Here is a 21,136-nt window from a genome sequence, read left to right on the forward strand (position 1 = left end):
AACGTAACACCAAGTACCGAAACTTCGTGGTCGCAGAAAGTTTACACCCTTTTCATCCGGCGAACACATCGTCTGAGTTAACGAGAGACAACTTCGGTGACTGAGGTATTTATAAACGTGATTCGTAGTGGGAGAACGAATGGTAACGTAACATTGGCAAGTCAAGTAAAAGTGGAAAAGCAAAGAAAACAGAGTTAGTGGAGAGAATGCATATCGCTATCATTCGCGTGTTTATTACGATTTATGAACGACTGCCACGGAAGCATGTGCGATTGTAGGACAAGTGAAATGAGTGAAGATGAGTGAAACGAGTCGGTCAACATTAATTATGTACCTACATCGTGAAAACGACTCGGTACATTATGGTATCTTTTGTGAGAGATTAAAAGTGTCATGACAGGAACTACGGATTTATTTGTGAGTATAAATGAATATACGTTTCTGTTTGGTCGTTGGCTATTGCTTTTTCATGTGAAATCATTATTTTGCAGTTTGATTAGGTTATGTTATCGAGTACGAGGCTACGCGCGAATACAAAGCGCGTGCGTGTATGCGTTTACATGCTGCACACGGCGAGCATGTAAAATGTTACCGGTCGCCAACTTATGCATCTGTTGTATAATTTATTATGCATCCCTATGTATAATTGTGTATTACTAAGTATAATCGTGTGTTCCTATGTATAAACGTGCATTATTATGTACAACCAAGTATTACGATGCATAGTGCATCATATCGCGTAATTGTTTCTTTCTTTTTTCTTTTTTAAATTCATTTGTTATTTCGCCAGTGATTCGTTTTGTGATGTATATACAACAGGTTGTTATTCGAACGATTGATCGTATCAGAACTGTTATTGCGTATTTTCATCATCCCAGTAATAGACCGACCTGCTTTGATATAATGTAACCGAGTGTAATACATTCGATACTAAGATGAAATTTCATTAGGCAAACAGAACGTAGACGATTTAAATGCGGCGTGAAATGAATTACGGGTACGTTCTCGTTCATTTAAATTTATCGATGCTTTGATTCTGTCGGAATATAATAATTGAAAAGAAAAGAAAAAAAACTCTTCCCAAAGTATGCATGACTGGAGACCCACAATGTAACTTTTTGCACAAATCTGAATTAAACGAGAAAAAAATTATCAGTTTTTAAATAACTGGTGTTTTGCTACAGTTATATTAGTAAGATATCTAAATATGGCTGATACTTAAACGATTTTAACATATACGAATAAGTTCGCGCGTACTACGCGTATCCATAAAAGCTATGTCCGTAAAAATGACGCCCACAAAAGTTACGTCCATAAAAATTGCGTACACGCACCGCGATTATCATCCAAGTAATAAAAACGCAATTTTTAAACACTTGCAATCGAAACGATGTCAGAAGTGCTCACGTCTGATTGAATTTGAATTACACGCGTACATGTGTAAGTACGTGAGTGAATCAGTTGATTCCATGAATCAGTTTTCTATTTTAGTTGCATTTAACACTTTCCGCTTTGATTTCCGAGGAAAGCAAGAGGCAAACGAACGACTGTTATCGCAGCCGGATAATATTGGGTTGGCAACTAAGTGATTGCGGATTTTGTCAACACCACCTAATAACAAAATCCGCAATCACTTAGTTGCAAATCCAATATCTCATAGCCAATGTATACAAGAGTCCGATGATTCTTTGCGTCGTGAGCCTGAACGCAATCTTATTCGATATAATTGGCGCAAGTGCACCAGGAATCGAGCAATACTGTACACATTCGCAGAAATTATAGATACGACGTAAGTGTACTCAGTGTACGATGATGCAGATGCAAGGAGGGAAAATGATTTCTGCTAAGCGTTTCCCTACAGAGAAAGTTACAAACGAAAAAATGTTTCGACGCGTGAGAGATCGTAGAAAATACGACAGTTTCAGTAGGAAACGTCGAAATAGAGGGAAAGCAAAGAGAAAAAGAATTGCCGCGATAAAAGAGGCTATACTTCAAGAAATTAAAGATAAATCAAATGCTGGATTATGATCGCAACGTAGCCGATGTAGCAAATGGAACAAAAATAAATAATAATCGAAGCTGTGCAATTATTATTGCTCATTTTAATTTTTATATTATAAGAAATATGTATCATATAATAGTTGGCATTCGACTGTTCTAACATTACAATTAGGATATTTCCTAGATATAATAAGTACAAAAATATTATTGTTCCTATGTCAGAATATTTGAAAATTAATTCGTTACATTTAAACTTGTAACAAGGAGAGTTAGAAGTGTTTATGTATATATAATGTCGACTTAATGTAAAGGGGAAGTATCCTCAGAAGTACCCAGTATGGTTGTGGCAATCGTGTAAATCCTACAAATCAATACGAAATCCGTAAATCGCGAGATTCAGTGTAAAGATTTCTTAGTGTTGTTCATCTTTTGCGATAGATAATTCCCAATGATCTTTCGTGCAGTTTTTAAATAATTATGTGTAAACTGGATTCTACAAATTGAAATATTGAAAATATATCGTAATTATATTATTGTGAGCAAGTACTTATTTCTGGTAGCATGTTCCAGCGTAGGATGGTAAGCATTTAATATGATTACATGATAAATATTTTTGAAATAAACAGCTAGAAGTTAAATATCGCGGAGTAACAAATCCTAAATTCTAATTCAAAGAGGATATAACAAAAAGCGTCTGTATGAGATACCTATTTTCAGCGAATTTAACTATCATTCTTCTATTTCCAAATAGAGATACGAATACATAGCAATTAGTATTAATTTCGAATCTACAATTGTATTGAAGGTTCATCAAGATTTATAAAACTTGCAAGTATTACCAAAACTTCAAAATTTTGATTCCTACGTCTCGATTTAAAGTTTTGGCACATAATGAAATGTATTAACATATCGTGTCGATAATACCAAAGAACTATCTGGACCTTCGAATATGATTCGATATTTAAAAGTCACAATAATCTTAAGTCTTGGACCTTGTGTCATAACCGATCGTGACAATTTAAAATTTTGAATCTTTCAGCCTGATTTAAACGGTTACGACCAAACAAAACATAAAGTTCAAAGCCTAAAACTGTTATGTCTTATAAATATCGAATCATACTCGAAAGTTCAAACGGTTCTTCGGTATTATCTATACGACATGTTAATATATTTTATTAATTACAAAAGATATTTAAGAAACATATAAAAACCGTTCAAATGATCATTGATTTGGAGGACAATCAAAGGAAATGCTTTTAGAAGAAGGTTTTCAAAAGCACAATATTTAAATATTATATTATAATATTCAAAAGCACATAACCTTTAGCAAGCGTCAGTGAAGAACTCAAGTACATTTTCTATCTATAATAACATCAAATAACATCAAGCATATTTTAATGCTGTTCATAGAAATACCATAAATTGAATTTCTATTAAGATAGGAGAAAGAATATTTTTTAATTCCTTTGAAAAGATATTAATATTAAAATTCTTATTAATATCTTTTCCGCGGTTTGGTATTTATATTCGCTCAAAAGTATGATTAGACTATCTAATTAGAATATAATTATGATTTCTATTCTTAATAAAGGTATCTGTTTTCCAGGTTCCCAGGATATTGCCTGGGGGCAGTGGTTTGGATCGTGTCGGTTTATCACTACAAGAAACAGCTCGTAGGTTGTGCAACTCAAAATACCAGCAGCAATGGTTGGCATGTACTTGCGGTTAGTTTTCACTCTTGATATTACGTCATGTATTTATCTGTAATTTTAATACGCAGAATGCAATTACCTTTGCCTCCTCGAATTGATGTTTCATAATGATGTCCCTGAATTATTTCTCACTTCTATTGACTTGCGTACCATCGTATAATGTTGCATTTCTATTCCATCCTACATTACGATAAATTTAACATTTCGATTCAGATATTCATTGCACTGATTCTTTATTATATCATAAATCGGGTGCGAACTTTTATATATTAATGAGAAATCTGAAAGCGAAAATATGTACATTATTACACATTAATATACCTAGACTTATCGCAAGTCTCTAACAAATTTTACTACATGTAGTATTTTACTTCATGTAGTACTTTACTTAATGCACAAATAATGCGGATGGATTAATAGATTAATAATAAAATAGTTAAGAAATAAAACTAGTGGAAAGCATTCCAGCTAACATCGCGAAGAGTCAAATTACTTATAGCCTGCGGTATGTATTAATTATAAATATATTAATAGTATATATTAAGAATATGAATTTGCATAAATATATGCAATGTAATTATAAAAAAACCGCACTACAATTAACATATGCTATATATAGCATTACTTGTTTCTCATTCCAGCAACGCTAACCATGGTCATAGTCGGTACAGTCTATGGATGGACAACGACTTCACTTCTCCATCTAACATCTGGGACCGGCGGTGTGCCGCTAACGTTAACACACGACGAATCTTCATGGATCGTTTCATTGACAGTACTTGGTTCAATGTTCGGTTCACTTGTGGGTGCCAAGTTGGCCGATCTCATCGGTCGTAAATACTGCCTCCTTTTATGCTGCGCAATTTTCACCTTAGGCTGGCTCAATGTCTACACCGCACCTTCCGTGCTAAATCTATACCTTGCTCGGGTGATTCTCGGTATAGGCGTTGGTATTGCCTACACGATAAATCCCATGTACGTGTCAGAAATCGCCGACATCAACATCAGAGGCGCCCTAGGTACTCTAATCGCAGTGAACGTATTTACCGGGTCACTGCTTACCTGCATCCTAGGACACTGGCTGACGTACCATTCACTTGTGGTAGTTCTTGTAATAATATCTTCTATATCCTTCTTGTTGAACACGTGTTTTCCCGAAACACCGTATTTCTTGGTGGCAAAACGTCGAAAGAAGCAAGCATGCCAGTCGATAACATATTACAAAGGCATCGTAGATTCTAACGAAATGAAAATCGCACTACGTGCTCTACGACCACAAACCAGATGCAAATTACAACCACAAGCCAAAAGCGATTTACCCCCAGAATCCAGAAGCAATTTCCCCCCTCAATCGAGAAGCGGTGCCTTCACAAGCGATTCCACCTTATCATCCGGAAACTATTTCAGCTCACAATCCGGAGGTTTTTCCTCAACATCCATACGCGAATTACACACAGACTCCCAACAGGAAGTAGTAGACACAGAACCCAAGTCCGATTTACACTTAACATCCAGTAGCGATTCACAATCACAATCCATATCCGTAATATACTCAGAAGCCATATGCGATGTACAACCGCAAACCACAAATGAATTACGCATACAACGCTTGCGCGAATCACCCCGAAAACCCCCGCGCATGTTTCGCCCACAACCCACAAACGAATTACACCTACCATCCAGAAGCGAAGTACACCCACCAAGCGAAATACAAGCAGGATCCACAAGCGAAATACAATCAGAACCCACAAGCGAAATACAATCAGAATCCACAAGCGAAATACAGCCAGAACCTACAAGCGAAACACATCCAGAACCCACAAACGAAACACATTCAGAACCCACAAGCGAAATACACCAGCCATCCACAAGCGAAATACACCAGCCATCCATAAGCGAAATACACCAGTCATCCACAAGTGAAATACACCAGTCATCCACAAGTGAAATACACCAGCCATCCACAAGCGAAATACACCGACCATCCACAAGCGAAATACACCGACCATCCACAAGCGAAGCACACCGACCATCCACAAGCGAAGCACACCAACCATCCACAAGCGAAGCACACCGGCCATCCACAAGCGAAGTACACCGGCCATCCACAAGCGAAGCACACCGGCCATCCACAAGCGAAGCACACCGGCCATCCACAAGCGAAGCACACCGGCCATCCACAAGCGAAGCACACCGGCCATCCACAAGCGAAGCACACCGGCCATCCACAAGCGAAGCACACCGGCCATCCACAAGCGAAGCACACCGGCCATCCACAAGCGAAGCACACCGGCCATCCACAAGCGAAGCACACCGGCCATCCACAAGCGAAGCACACCGGCCATCCACAAGCGAAGCACACCGGCCATCCACAAGCGAAGCACACCGGCCATCCACAAGCGAAGCACACCGGCCATCCACAAGCGAAGCACACCGGCCATCCACAAGCGAAGTACACCGGCCATCCACAAGCGAAGTACACCGGCCATCCGCAAGCGAAGTACAGCAGCCATCCACAAGCGACATACAGCAGCCATCCACTAGCGAATTCCCCTCACAATCCAGTATCAATTTCCCCTCACCATGCAGTTGCGAATCATGCACAGAATCTACTGTGGATACAAGCACTACGATTTGGCCCAGTGAGCCATACGTAGATATAACTAAACAAACCTGGTTTACCAAGCTGCGAGTAATACTACAACGAAACAACAGGAAAGCTCTGTTTATCATGCTTGGCTTGATCATGGCACAACAACTTGGTGGAAACTTCATCACTATGCAGTATCTGGAGGTGTTGTTTAGCAAAACTACGATCGGTATTGATACAAACGTAGCGACGATTTTGGTCCTGGCTGTCGGCCTTATATCTGGCACTTTATCCACCTTAACAGTGGAATCTCTTGGAAGAAGAAAACTTTTGATTCTGTCTACGCTTGGGTCGTGTTTTACATTGATTATTCTAGCAACTTATCTTTTGTTAGATCAACATAAAATTGACGTTTCCATCGTCTCTGCTATTCCCGTTATCGACCTAATTATATATCAAGTAATGTTTCAAATTGGATTAGGTACGTTACCCAATGTTCTCCTATGCGAGTTATTTCCTATGGAACTAAAAGGTTTCGTTGGTGCCATTATTGTAATTTTCGATGGTATAATTGGTTTTACCGTGTCGAAACTGTATCAAGTGATTACCGATAGTGTAGGATCGTCTGCGATTTATTTTATCTTCGCGACATCATGCAGTTTGGCATTTGTGATGGTGTACATATGGGTACCGGAAACAAAAGGAAAAACATATCACGAGATTGTAGCGCTACTAGCAGGTGAAAATTTGAATTCTTTGAATGAACAAGTTAGAACCAATGAAATGGCTATTCGTAGAATATGACAGGAGAAATTGCACTGTACATACGTGGCACGGTGTCTACTTACTCGGCATATTTTATTTCCCATTTTTATTAGTATAACGATAAAGATCTACAATTTTATCACGATATGCAATTTTTGTAGTAACGTAGTATTATTCGTTTGTACGTGTAGTTTTAGAAATGTGTCTAACAAAGGTGATGGTCATTTACAAACATATATATCGCATAAATTGACTTGCATTGAACTTAGAGGAATACATGTTCTCAAACTAAACTTTTTATCCATTTCATAACACGAACAATGTAACAATATCATTTAACTCGAGATAACTGAACAACAGCTTGCAAAAGTTAGAAAAGTAATATATTAAAGACTGACACGATGACATAACACTGATAAGAACAATTCTGTATATCTCAGCTGTTAGCTATGCTGTTATTTTTTGTTTTTTGCAATATATAACATATGTATATCACATATACATATGTTAATATTGTTACAATAAACAGCAAGTATGCTGAACAAGTCAGTATTTACGCTAAAAATAATGTAATATAATTAACATAACACATTGCTAATAAGTACTTATATTACAATGTGTTTGTCGCTGATAAGCATATGTGATTCCATATATATATATATATATGTGTAAGACACGCTTTTTTCGGCGTTATATTATAGTTATTACTGAAAAATATTTGAATACGTTTGTTCGAATATTACAGTAATCACTGTATCATAACACAGTGATAAATACCTAGCCTTATCTAGCAGAAATTCTATTGATCTGCTGAATGTTATTTTCAGTAAATTATGGCTATAATAATAGTGTTCACTTCAGAAATTTATAATATTTCCTACTTTTAATATACGATAATTATTAAATGGCGAAAAGTTAAATATCGATAATTTAATAATGTTATGACTATCAATAATTATATATTTATTGTATATCTTTTAAACAGTTATCTTATTAAAAAGCTACAAGAAACATGGAGTTACTATCTATATATAAAATCACAAACAAGATTTTGAATGTTCTATTTTATTTAAGTTTTATTGCAGACAAATTTAATATAGACACTGGCGGAAATTAATTAAAGGAGTCCGAACGAAAACGAGTCAACTGTAATACCAAATACTGCTAAGGTCCTAAACCTACGTCATGCTAAATCGGTAACTTCGAGAACGATATTAAAATGGTAAGAAAACCACCGAGTTCACTGGGTGAAGTACTCTGAATAGGGACCTTCTCTTCCACGGTTCCATCGCCCCCCTCTTTCATAAAATATTACAAATTTTGTATGAAAAAATTCGGACAAATTCTTTTTTCCTATTTATTTGCAAAATATTAGTTCTTTGATCGTTATGGAAAACAACAACAAAAAGAGCTTTAAAAACGACAGAAGCGGAAATTTAAACCTGAAAGTAAAGATTTAGTTAAACCAAAAACTAAATTTCATTTATATTATAATTTTTTGTGAGATGGTAATTCGTATATGTATAGATATTTCACATATTCACTATTTTAAAAAAGCGACTAGACGTGACATTATACGGGGCCACTGTGTCGCGTGTTCTGAAATACCGATATCGAAAAATATCGGTGTCTTTCGTGCTCTGTACAAGTCATCACGCTGCGTCGCGACGATTACAATTATCTGAAAAGGGTACTCGCTACATTTCAATTATGTGATCGTTTGAATGTAAAATTTAAAAATCTAAAAAATTAAAATAATAAATTTATTATCCTGATAATTAATCTAAAACAATACCATCAATTCCAAACTTTTAAATCAACGATTTAAATATACGATCACATGACATGGTCGCTCACGCATATTCCGGGTGCATGCAGGTCAACGTGCACTGCACTTTCTATTAGTAAGTCGCCCCAAGGACACGTCTGTTCTGGTTACTGCTCGATGTTTGCGCGGGATCACGGGAGTTGTCGTCGCGCCGGTGATGCTTGCGAATCTGTTGGGGTTTCAGTCGTGGATCTGCAGTTCTGTCTGATTGGTACTTGGGTTCTCGGACAGGGACCTGCAATTTCACGTTCTCCGTAATTCTGTTCGAGTGGCGCGGGGGTGAACGCCACTCGTTCAGTTGTGGCCGTGCATTCCTAATTCTGTTTAGTGGTCCCTCCCCGGCAGGCCCATGGTTAAGTAAAGTGAGAACTCGACATTCTTGTCAATAGGTCGAATGTCGAGATCGATGTGCAGTGATAAAGAACTCATGGGCGGATCTCGTGCGTAGTCCCCAACTTGTGGTGAGATCTGGTAATTGGCATCGTTTTCCAAAAATTAATCAGTTGACTAATCTTTGGAAAACGATACCACGCCAAGAACTACGCTAATGCAATCCAGTTTTTATCACTAGAAGTCACGAAGAGAATTTTGGATGATCTAGATTGGACAGCAACATGGTTCACCGTGGAACACCGTTGGTCCGATTTAAATCACCGAATGCCATGAAGAGAATATAGGATGATATAGACTGGACTGCAACGTTGGAAACCGTTGGTACAGTTGGGTACACGAAATGCAACGAGGAGAATTTACTATGGGACAGATTGGGATATCGTGGGACATCTTGGGATGTCGTGGGACATCTTGGGATGTCGTGGGTCATCTTGGGACGTCGCGGGACATTTTGGGATGTCGTGTGACATCTTGGGATGTCGTGGGATGTCGTGGGATGTCGTGGGATGTCGTGGGATGTCGTGGGATGTCGTGGGATGTCGTGGGACATCGAGGTACGCCGTCTGATCGTTATCGATAAATTATCGAAACGGTTTCATCGATAGATGTATTACGAGTTTCTAATGGTGAATAAGATTACCTATACTTGGTAATATATAGTTAATAATTGGTTTGAGAATACAAAGATGAAAATAGGAAAGATTTAAAAATTCACATTTTTGTTTCAGATATATGAAATTGCAATTTTACTTAGAACTGATTAAACGATTCATTCAATTCTTATTACAGTACTTTACAGTACAGCAATTTATTATTTTGATAGTGTGTTATGTTTACTGCAGTATTGTAGCAAGATAGAATTATATTTCGTTGAAAGTATTGGATATCCAGTTTTATATTTTATTTATAATTTCGTACAAGATTGTAGTTTTAATTCAAACAAGTATTAAACTGAAATATTAACTTCGCATGCGACAAGAAAATGGTATGGAGAGGTCACGCGACCCGCAAAATGTGAGAGTCAAACAAGCACTGAATATCACGTCTATTCCTGTTCCTCGTCTGTGGTAAAATTATAATAAAAAAGAGAATGATGCGTCTCATAAAGAATTATACTATTTATCTACTTAAACATTACTGCTAATTATGCATGTATAATTAAATGCATGTATAAATTAATTAAATATTCAAGTACTTATTAGGAACGGATTAGTGCTTCTAGGAAGCATTGCTTTTTAGCAGCAAAGATACTCTATATAACCACGCACCTGACTCACAAACGTTCCATCTAGTTCCTGTCCCATCAAATTTGGAAAACTCTACCTGATAGAACATCTAATTTAATTTCAATACATTAATTAGAAACCTAAACGTGTTTTCATAAGCCCTGCATAATACATACATATCCGAACATAATAAAGGCACAGAGTGGCTTTATAAATCTTACCGATCAAGAATATAAAGATTCCCTTAAACCTAACTATAAAAAATCTAAAGGTTTCTTTATAAACCCTACCTATTAGAGATCTAGAGGTTTCACGGTGCACCCTGAAAAGAAGAATAAATCAGTAGCCATAAGGGCCAGCAAAATAAGGTCATTATCCGCTCGATATAATCCCGAGCAATAAACCGTGAGTGGACTACCTTTTCTTTTTCGCAACATTAATTTACTAAATTCATGTATAGAATAGAAAATTCTCAAGATAAATACACGAACAGTGCTTCATGCAATAGTTGCAATACTAATTAATTCACTAATGAAAATAAAAAAATAAAAATAAATAGGATATTTCCGCAAGTAAAAGTTGGATATTTTAATAATAAAAAATAATCTATGCACTCAAAACCACCTAATGACAAAATCCGCAATCACTTAATTGCAAACCCAATAGCTCAAAGCCGATGTATACGAGAGCCCGATGATTCTTTACGTCGTGAGCCAGAACGCAATCTTATTCGATATAATTGGGACAAGTGCACCAGGAATCGAGCAATGTTGTACACATTCACAGAAATTATAGATACGATGTAAGTGTACCAAGTGTACGGAGATGCAGATGCAAGAAGGGAATATGATTGGGGCGAAGCATTTCCCTACTGAGGAAATTTCAGACGAAGAAGTGTTTCGACGCGTGAGAGATCGCAGGAAATACGACAGTTTCAGTGGGAAACGTCGAAATAGAGGGAAAGCAAAGAGAAAAATAATTGCCGCGATAAAGACAGCTATGCTCCAAGAAATTAAAGATAATTCAAATGCTGGATTATGATCGCTGGATGGATTATGAACGTTGCCGATGTAGCAACATGGAACAAAAATAAGTAGTAGTCGAAGCTGTGCAATCATTTTTGCTCCTTTTAATTTTTATATTATAGGAAATATGTATCATATAATAGTTGGCATTCGATTGTTCTAACATTATAATTAGGATATTTCCTAGATATACTAAGTACAAAAATATTATTGTTCCTATGTCAGAATATTTAAAAATAATTCGTTACATTTAAACATGTAACAAGGAGAACTAAGAAGTGTTTATGTATTGAAATAATGTCGACTGAATGTAAAGGGGAAGTATCCTCAGAAGTACCCAGTATGGTTGTGGCAGTCGTGTAAATGGTACAAATCAATACGATATCCGTTAATCGCGAGAATCAGTGTAAAGATTTCTTACAGTTGTTCTTTTTTTGCGATAGATAACTACCCAAGACTTTTCGTGCATTTTTTTGAATAATTATGAGTGAACTGAATTCTACAAATTGAATTATTGAAAATCTATCGTGCATATATTATTTCGTGAAAGTACTTATTTCTGGCAGCATGTCCCATCGTAGGACGGTAAGCATTTAATATGATTATATGATAAATATTTTTGAAATAAACGGCTGGAAATTAAATATCGCAGAGTAACAAATCCTAAATTCTAATTCAACGAGAATATAGAAAAAGCATCTGTTTGAGATACCTATTTTCAGCGAATTTAACTATTATTCTTTTATTTCCAAATAGAGATACGGATCCATAGCAATTAAAGTTTTGATTCCTACGTCTCGATTTAAAGTTTTGGCACATAATGAAATGTATTAACATATCGTGTCGATAATACCAAAGAACTATCTGAACCTTCGAATATGATTCCATATCTAAAAGTCGCAATAATCTTAAATCTTGAACCTTGTATCTTGATCGAACGTGATTATTTAAAATTTTGAATCTTTCAGCCTGATTTAAACTGTCACGACCCACCAAAACATAAAGTTCAAAGCTTAAAACTGTTCTTATAAATATCGAATCATATTTGAAGGTTCAAACGGTTCTTTGGTATTATCTATACGACATGTTAATATATTTTATTAATTACAAAAGATATTTAAGAAATATATAAAAACCGTTCAAATGATCATTGATTTGGAGAACAATCAAAGGAAATGCTTTTAGAAGAAGGTTCTCGAAAGCACAAATAACATTTAGCAAACGTCAGTGAAAAACTCAAGTACGTTTTCTATCTATAATAACATCAAATAACATCAAGCATATTTTAATGCTGTTGATAGAAATACCATAAGTCGTATTTCTATTAAGATAGGAGAAAGAAAATTTTTTGATTCCTTTGGAAAAATATTAATATTTAAATACTTATTAATATGTTTTCCGCAGTTTGGAAGTTATATTCGCTCAAAAGTTTGCTTAGACTATCTAATTAGAATGGAATTATGATTTCTATTCTTAACAAAGGTATCTGTTTTCCAGGTTCCCAGATCGTCTCTGGATGGTGGTTTCGATCCTATCCGTTCATCACCGGAAAGTGAACCTCTTATGGTCTTCAACTCAAAATGCAGGCGATGCCTAATATCTATTACCGGTTAGTTTTCATTCTTGATATTACGTCATGTATTTATCTGTAATTTTAATAGGCAGAATGCAATTTCCTTTGCCCCCTCGAACTGATGTTTCATAGTGGTGTTCCTGAATTTTTTCTCAATTCTAATGACTTACGTACCATCGTTTAAAGTTGCATTTCTATTCCATCCTACATTATAATAAATTTAACATTTTGGTTCTGATATTCATCGTACTGATTCTTTATTATATTATAAATCGAGTGCAGACTTTTATATATTAATGAGAAATCTGAAAGCGAAGATATGTACATTATTACACATTAATATACCTAGACTTATCGCAAGTCTCTAACAAATTTTACTACATGTAGTATTTTACTTCATGTAGTATTTTACTTCATGTAGTATTTTACCTAATGCACATTTAATGCGAATGGATTAACAGAATAATAATAAAATAGTTAAGAAGTGATACTAGTGGAAAGCATTCCAGCTAACATCGCGAAGAGTTCAATTACTTATAGCCTGCGGTATGTATTAATTATAAATATATTAATAGTATATATTGAAAGTGCAAATTTGCATAAATATATGCAGTATAATTATAAAACGACCGCAATACAATTAACATATGCTATATATAGCATTACCTGTCTCTCATTCCAGCAATGGTAACCATGATCATGGTCGGTTCAGTCAACGGATGGACAACGATTTCTCTTTATTATCTAATAACCGGGACCGGCGGCGTGCCGCTGACGATAACACACGACGAATCTTCATGGATGGTTTCTTTGACAGTACTTGGTTCAATGATCGGTTCACTTGTGGCTGCACAGTTGGTCGCCCGCAGCGGTTCTAATATCTGCCTTGTATTATGCAACACAATGTTCACCTTAGGCTGGTTCATCACCTACGACGCAGCTTCCGCGCCAATACTATACCTTGCTCGGGTGATTCTCGGTATAGCCATTGGTATCGGCAATACCGTAAATCCCATGTACCTGTCAGAAATCGTCGACACCAAAATCATAGGCATCCTAGGTTTTCTAATCGCAGCGAACACATCTATCGGGTCAGTGGTGATCTACACCCTAGGACTCTGGATGATATACAAGTCACTGCTACTGGTTCTTGTAATACTATCCTTTATATGCTTCTTGTCGGTCAGGTGTTTCACCGCAACTCGATATTTCTCGGTGACAACAGATCAAATAAGGCAAGCACGGCAATCGATGGGATATAGCACAGGCATCGAAAATACTCGCGGAGAGGAAATAGAACTACCTGCTTCACGCGCACAGACCAGATACGAATTACACCAACAATCCAGAAGCGAGTTACCCTCACAATCCACAAGGGATTTAACCTTACAATCCATATCTGCACTACACTCAGAAGTCACATCCGAAGTATTACCGCAACCCACAGGTCAATTACCCCTACAACCCTCGCGCGAATTACATTCACAATCCACAAGCGAATTACACCAACCATCCACAAGCGAAATACACCCAGAGGCCACAAGCGAAATACACCCAGAGCCCACAAGCGAAATACACCCAGATCCCACAAGCGAAATACACCCACTAACAAGAAGAGAATTACACCATGTAAATATACCCATTAAATATACCTGGTCAACCAAGCTGCTAGAATTACTACGACAAACCAACAGAAAAGCTTTGTTTATCATGCTTGGCTTGATCATGGCACAACAACTTAGCGGAAACTTCATCACTATGCAGTATCTGCATGTGTTGTTTAGCAAAACAACGATTCGCCTCCAACCACACGAAGCAACGATTTTGGTTCTGGGTGTCGACTGTGTATCTGGCTCTTTGTCCCATTTACAAGTGGAATTTCATGGAAGAAGAAAACTTTTGATTCTGTCTACGCTTGGATCGTGTTTTACATTGACTATTCTAGCAATTTATCTTTTGTTAGATCAACTTAAGTTTGACGTTTCCAACGTCTCTATTCTTCCAGTTATCGATTTAATGATATATCAAGTAGTGTTTCACATTGGTTTAGGTACATTACCCAATGTTCTCCTATGCGAGTTATTTCCTACAAAACTAAAAGGTTTCGTTGGTGCCATCATTGTAATTTTCGATGGTATAATTGGTTTTACCGTGTCGAAACTGTATCAAGTGACTACCGATAATGTAGGATTGTGTGCGATTTACTTTATCTTCGCGACATCATGCTGTTTGGCATTTTTTATGGTGTTCATATGGGTACCGGAAACGAAAGGAAAAACATATCACGAGATTGAAGCGCTTCTAGTTGGTGCAAATTTGAATTCTTTGACTGAAGAAGTTAGAACCGATGAAATGGATAGTAGTAGAATATGACAGGAGAAATTGCACTGTACGTCCGTGGCACGGTGTCTACTTACCCGGCATATTTTATTTCCCATTTTTATTAGTATAACGATAAAGATCTACAATTTTATCACGATATGCAATTTTTGTAGTAACGTAGTATTATTCGTTTGTACGTGTAGTTTTAGAAATGTGTCTAACAAAGGTGACGGTCATTTACAAACATATATATCGCATAAATTGACTTGCATTGAACTTAGAGGAATACATGTTCTCAAACTAAACTTTTTATCCATTTCATAACACGAACAATGTAACAATATCATTTAACTCGAGATAATTGAACAACAGCTTGCAAAAGTTAGAAAAGTAATATATTAAAGAATGACAAGGTGACATAATACTGATAAGAACAATTTTTTATATCTCAGCTGTTATCAATGCTGTTATTTTTTGTTTGCAATATGTAACATATGTATATCACATATATGTATATCACATATATATATGTTAATATTGTTACAATAAATAGCATGTATGCTGAAAAAGTCAGTATTTATGCTAAAAATAATGTAATATAATTAACATAACACATTGCTGAGTACTTATATTACATTGTGTTTGTCACTGATAAGCATATCTGTACACATATATAAATATATATGTGTAAGACACGGTCTTTTTGGCGTTATATTATAGTTATTACTGAAAAATATTTGGAACGTTTGTTCGAATATTACAGTAATTACTGTATCATAACACAGTGATAAATACCTAGCTTTGTCTAGCAGGAATTCTATCGAACTGTCGAACGTTATTTTCGGTATATTATGGCTATAATAATAGTGTTCAGTTCAGAAATTTATATTTCCTACGTTTAATATACGATAACTATTAAGTATCGAAAAATTAAATATCGATAATTTTATAAAGTTTTGCCTATTAACAATTATGTATTTATTGTATATCTTTTAAACAAATATCTTCCTCATTAAAAAGGTTCAAGAAACTTAGAGTTACTATATATATATAAGCACAAACAAGATTTTGAATGTTCTATTTTATTTAAGTATTATTGCAGACTACTTTAGTACAGACACCCCTAGTGGAAATTATTTAAAGGAGTCCGATAGAAGACTAGTCAGCTGTAATACCAAATACTGCTAAGGTCTTAACCCTGCGCCATGCTAAATCTGTAACGTCGAGAACGATAATAAAATGGCACGAAAACCACCGAGATCACTGGGTAAAGTACTCTGAAGAGCAACTTTCTGTTCCACGGTAACATGACCCCTCCTCTTTCCCAAAATATTACTCATTTTGTATAAAAGTATTCGGACAAATTCTTTATTCCCATTCATTTGAAAAATATTAGCTCTTCGATCGTTATGGGAAACAAACAAAAAGAGCTTTAAAAATGACAGAAGCGGACATTTAAACCTGAAAGTAAAGATTTAGTTAAACCAAAAACTAAATTTCATTTATATTATAATTTTTTGTGAGATGGTAATTCGTATATGTATCGATATTTCACACATTCACTATTACAAATAATTGGTCTAGACGTGATATTATATGGGACTCTGTATCGCGTGTTCTGAAATACTGATATCGAAAAATATCAGCGTTTTTCACGCTCTTTAAAATTCATAACGTTGTGTCGCGACGATTGTAATTATCCGACAAGGGTACTCACTACATTTCCATTATGTGATCGTTTGAATGTGCTCCGTTTTATATAATTAGAATTAAGTTATGAATATTTATAAATGGTTGTATAATATTCTGATGTATAGTAAAATTTAAAAATCTAAAAAATTAAAATAATAAATTAATTATCCTGATAATTAATCTAAAACAATACCATCAATTCCTAACTTTTAAATCAATGATTTAAATATATGATCACATCATGGCAGGGTTGCTCGCGCCTATTCCAGGTGCATGCAGGTCAACGTGCACGACATAGCTCTTTCAATTTGTAAGAGTCACCTCAAGGACACGTCTGTTCTGGTGACTGCTCGATGTTTGCACGGAATCGCGGGAGTTGTCGACGTGCCAGTTATGCTTTCGAATCTGTTGGGGATTCAGTCGTGGATCTACAATACTGTTCGGACAGGGGCCTGCAATTTCACATCCGCCGTAATTCTGTTCGACTGGCGCGGGAGTGGACGTCACTCGTTCAGTTGGGGCAGTGCATTCATAATTCTGTTCAGTGGTCCCTCCCCGGCAAGTCCATGGTTAAGTAAAGTTAGAACTCGACACTTTTGTCAGGTTTTTGGCGGAAGTGTTGTCGCTGCCAGATGAAAAGAGAGTTTTTGCGTTTCGTCCCGGGACTACCGGTGGACTCGTCAGTAAGGCTATGCCCGGTAGTCCCTGCCTTGGACGTAGAGGGAGTCTCGCTAGGTGCGGTATTTGTATCATGATACCGTATTTCGACCACTAGCGAGTTGGACAGACTCGTCGTCGTCGTAGCCCTCTGGTGTTGACGGTTGGTACTCGCGGATCGCCCGGGAGGTGTTGCGCCGCGTTGATGCCTCGACCTGTCGGCGTCCTGTTGATACCGATCCACCACAGGTTGAATGTCCGGATTGAGGTGCAATGATAAAGAACTCATGGGCGGATCTCGTGCGTAGTCACCTCCTCGTGGTGAGATCTGGTAATTGGTACCGTTTTCCAAAAATTAATCGAGGGATTAATCTTTGGAAATGATGCCAAGCCAAGAACTACGCCATATACAGTCCAGTTTGGATAACCAAAAGTCACGAAGAGAATTTTGGATGATCTAGACTGGACTGCAACGTAGAACACCGTGGCTCATCCTGGTAAACCGCGGGATACCATGGAAAACTATACTATACTAAACTAAACTATACTATAAAAAACGCGACCATTCACCGACGCAACTCTAACTAGAAAACTAATTAAAACAATCGCGATAGAATACCGCAACACTAATTTTTGAGACAAAAATAACATTAATATCCATATATGCAGAAACAATATTTTACTGTGCTAGTATAAATTGCAATGCTATAAAGTTAATCAAACGTTAATACTTTAAAATCTAATTCTAAATGAAGGAAAAATTGTTAAGGAAACATGGAAATCTCTAAAACGTATTACTCTGTCAGAAATTGTGAAAATTCATAATAAAAATTGCAAAAGAAAATCATGATATCATAATTCGCAACTTTAATTCAAACCGTAATCATTCTCTCGCGACACTAATAACGAAAATCGTGATTTGCTCAATGTAGTGGAAGCCTGGCATATTCCAGGGCAACCATTTAAGAGGTGGCTGATGAACGATCACATTTCTACAGCTCTTGTAGTTGTATCGAGTGATCCAGGAACAGTCTTCAACAAATGCAGTCGAAGGATTTTGGGCAATTTTGTAAACGCAACTCTACCTAACAAAACGCAATCATTCATTATCTCAACGCTAAAAGGAAAAATACTTCGAAATCGCGATGGAATAATATCGCAACACTAACTCTCAAACTGAATTCAATGAAAATTACTATTTACTGCCCTGATTTCCGAGAAACGCAAGAGGCAAACGAACGACTGTTATCGCAGCCAAATAATATTGGGTTGGTAACTAAGTGATTGCGAATTTCGTCATTAGATGGTATTGACAAAATCCGCAATCACTTAGTTGCCAACCCAACAGTTCTAGCCCATGTACATAAGAGCAAGATGATTCTTTGCGTCGTGACCCTGAACGCAATCTTATTCGATATAATTGGGGCAAGTGCACCAGGAATCGAGCAATACTATACACATTCGCAGAAATTTACAAACGAAAAAATGTTTCGACGCGTGAGAGATCGTAGAAAGTACGACAATTTCAGTAGGAAACGTCGAAATAGAGGAAAAACAAAGAGAAAAGGAATTGCCGCGATAAAGGAAGCTATGCTCCAGGAAATTAAAGATAATTCAAATGCTGGATTATGATCGCAACGTTGACGATGTAGCAACATGGAACAAAAATAACTAATAGTCGAAGCTGTGCGATTATTTTTGCTCATTTTAATTTTTATATTATAGGAAATATGTATCATAGAGTAGTTGGCATTCGACTGTTCTAACATTATAATTAGGATATTTCCTAGATATAATATGTACAAAAATATTATTGTTCCTACGTCGGAATATTTAAAATTAGTTCGTTACATTTTAACATATAACACGGAGAATAAGAAATGTTTATATGTTGAAATAATGTCGACTGTATGTAAAGAGAAAGCAACCCCAGAAGTACCCAGTATGGTTGTGGCAGTCGTGTAAATCGAACAAATCAATGCGAAATCCGTAAATCGCGAGAATTAGTATAAAGGTATCTTACAGTTGTTCATTTTCAGCCATAGATAACTATCCACGATTTGATGTGCAGTTTTTAAATAATTATGTGTAAACTGGATTCTACAAATTCAAATATTGAAAATACATCGTGATTATATAATTGCGAGAAAGTACTTATTTCTGGCAACATGTTCCAGCGTAGGACGGTAAGCATTTAATATGATTATATGATAAATATTTTTGAAATAAACGGCTGGAAATTAAATATCGCAGAGTAACAAATCCTAAATTCTAATTCAACGAGAATATAGAAAAAGCATCTGTTTGAGATACCTATTTTCAGCGAATTTAACTATTATTTTTTATTTCCAAATAGAGGTACGAATCAATAGCAATTACTATTAATTTCGAATCTACAATTGAATCGAAGGTTCATTAAGATTTATAGAACTAGCAAGTATTACCAAATCTTCAAAATTTTGATTCCTACGTATCGATTTAATGTTTCGGCACATAATGAAATGTATTAACATATCGTGTCGATAATACCAAAGAACTATCTGAACCTTCGAATATGATTCGATATTTAAAAGTTACAATAATCTTATGTCTTGGACCTTCTGTCATAATCGATCGTGATCATTTAAAATTTTGAATCTTTCAGCCTGATTTAAACTGTCACAACCCACCAAAACATAAAGTTCAAAGCTTAAAACTGTTACGTCTTATAAATATCGAATCATATTCGAAGGTTCAAACGGTTCTTCGGTATTATCTATATGACATGTTAATACATTTCATTATTTAGAAAAGATATTTAAGAAACATATAAAAACCTTTCAAATTATCATGGATTTGGAGGACACTGAAAGGAAATGATTTTAAAAGAAAGATGTCAAAAGCATAAATAACCTTTAGGGAACGTCAGTGAAAAACTCAAGTACGTCTTCTATCTATAATAACATGAAATAACATGAAACATATTTTAATGCTGTTGATAGAAATACCATGAATCGTATTTAAGATAGGAGAAAGAAAATTTTTTAATTCCCTTGTAAAAATATTAATATTTAAATACTTCTTAATATCTTTTCCGTGGTTTGGAATTTGTATTCGCTAAAATGTTCGATTAGACTATCTAATTCGAAAAGAACTATGATTTCCATTCTTAACAAAGGTATCTGTTTTCCAGGTTTCCAGGAGAGAGCGTGAGGGCGGAGGATTAGATCTTGTCGGTTTATTTTCACTATGGGAATGTTCTAGTTCCTTCGTCGCACTATCCCGGCAATGGCTGGCATGTTTTTCCGGTTAGTTTTCACTCTTGATATTACGTCAGGTACTTATCTTCAATTTTAATACGCAGAATGCAACT

The 21,136-nt window shown here is 36.0% G+C and overlaps 3 protein-coding genes and 1 long non-coding RNA gene across 5 annotated transcripts in view; 3 read left to right on the forward strand and 1 right to left on the reverse strand.

Moving 5' to 3' along the window:
- The first annotated feature begins 2,323 nt into the window (after positions 1-2,323).
- The window catches only part of LOC138187071 (uncharacterized), a 55,447-nt gene continuing 36,634 nt past the window's right edge, over positions 2,324-21,136 (forward strand). Inside the window, exons 1-2 of one of the 2 annotated variants that reach the window (XM_069127539.1) lie at positions 2,324-2,580; positions 3,608-3,725. In XM_069127539.1, coding sequence (XP_068983640.1) covers positions 2,563-2,580; positions 3,608-3,725 — 136 coding nt within the window. In that variant the 5' untranslated portion in view covers positions 2,324-2,562. Of the gene's footprint in view, positions 2,581-3,607; positions 3,726-19,925; positions 19,971-21,136 lie in introns of those variants that run through there. The other variant, XM_069127541.1, reaches the window with a different exon arrangement.
- LOC138187098 (facilitated trehalose transporter Tret1) lies at positions 3,753-8,768 on the forward strand. The gene is made up of 3 exons (XM_069127577.1): positions 3,753-3,764; positions 4,333-5,074; positions 6,371-8,768. The coding sequence occupies exons 1-3, from the start codon at positions 3,753-3,755 to the stop codon at positions 7,105-7,107; spliced, it is 1,491 nt and encodes a 496-aa protein (XP_068983678.1). The 3' UTR covers positions 7,108-8,768.
- LOC138187076 (uncharacterized) lies at positions 13,067-14,494 on the reverse strand. The gene is made up of 3 exons (XR_011175081.1): positions 13,780-14,494; positions 13,288-13,418; positions 13,067-13,186 (listed from the first exon to the last, which is right to left on the reverse strand). It is a non-coding gene; the product is annotated as an uncharacterized LOC138187076 (long non-coding RNA).
- Positions 20,989-21,136, forward strand: part of LOC138187074 (uncharacterized) — a 31,396-nt gene continuing 31,248 nt past the window's right edge. Inside the window, exon 1 of the mRNA XM_069127549.1 lies at positions 20,989-21,100. Within this exon, the coding sequence (XP_068983650.1) occupies positions 21,052-21,100 (49 nt within the window). The 5' untranslated portion in view covers positions 20,989-21,051. The remainder of the gene's footprint in view (positions 21,101-21,136) is intronic.

The sequence above is a fragment of the Bombus flavifrons genome, chromosome 14 (assembly GCF_040668555.2).
Source record: "Bombus flavifrons isolate JBK064 chromosome 14, iyBomFlav1_principal, whole genome shotgun sequence".
Lineage (NCBI taxonomy): Eukaryota > Metazoa > Arthropoda > Insecta > Hymenoptera > Apidae > Bombus > Bombus flavifrons.

Excerpts from the sequence above, each read along its gene's own strand:
- LOC138187098 (XM_069127577.1), top strand. Across the intron at positions 5,075-6,370 it reads CCCCCCTCAATCGAGAAGCG|ATATAACTAAACAAACCTGG; the intron begins GTGCCTTCACAA and ends AGCCATACGTAG.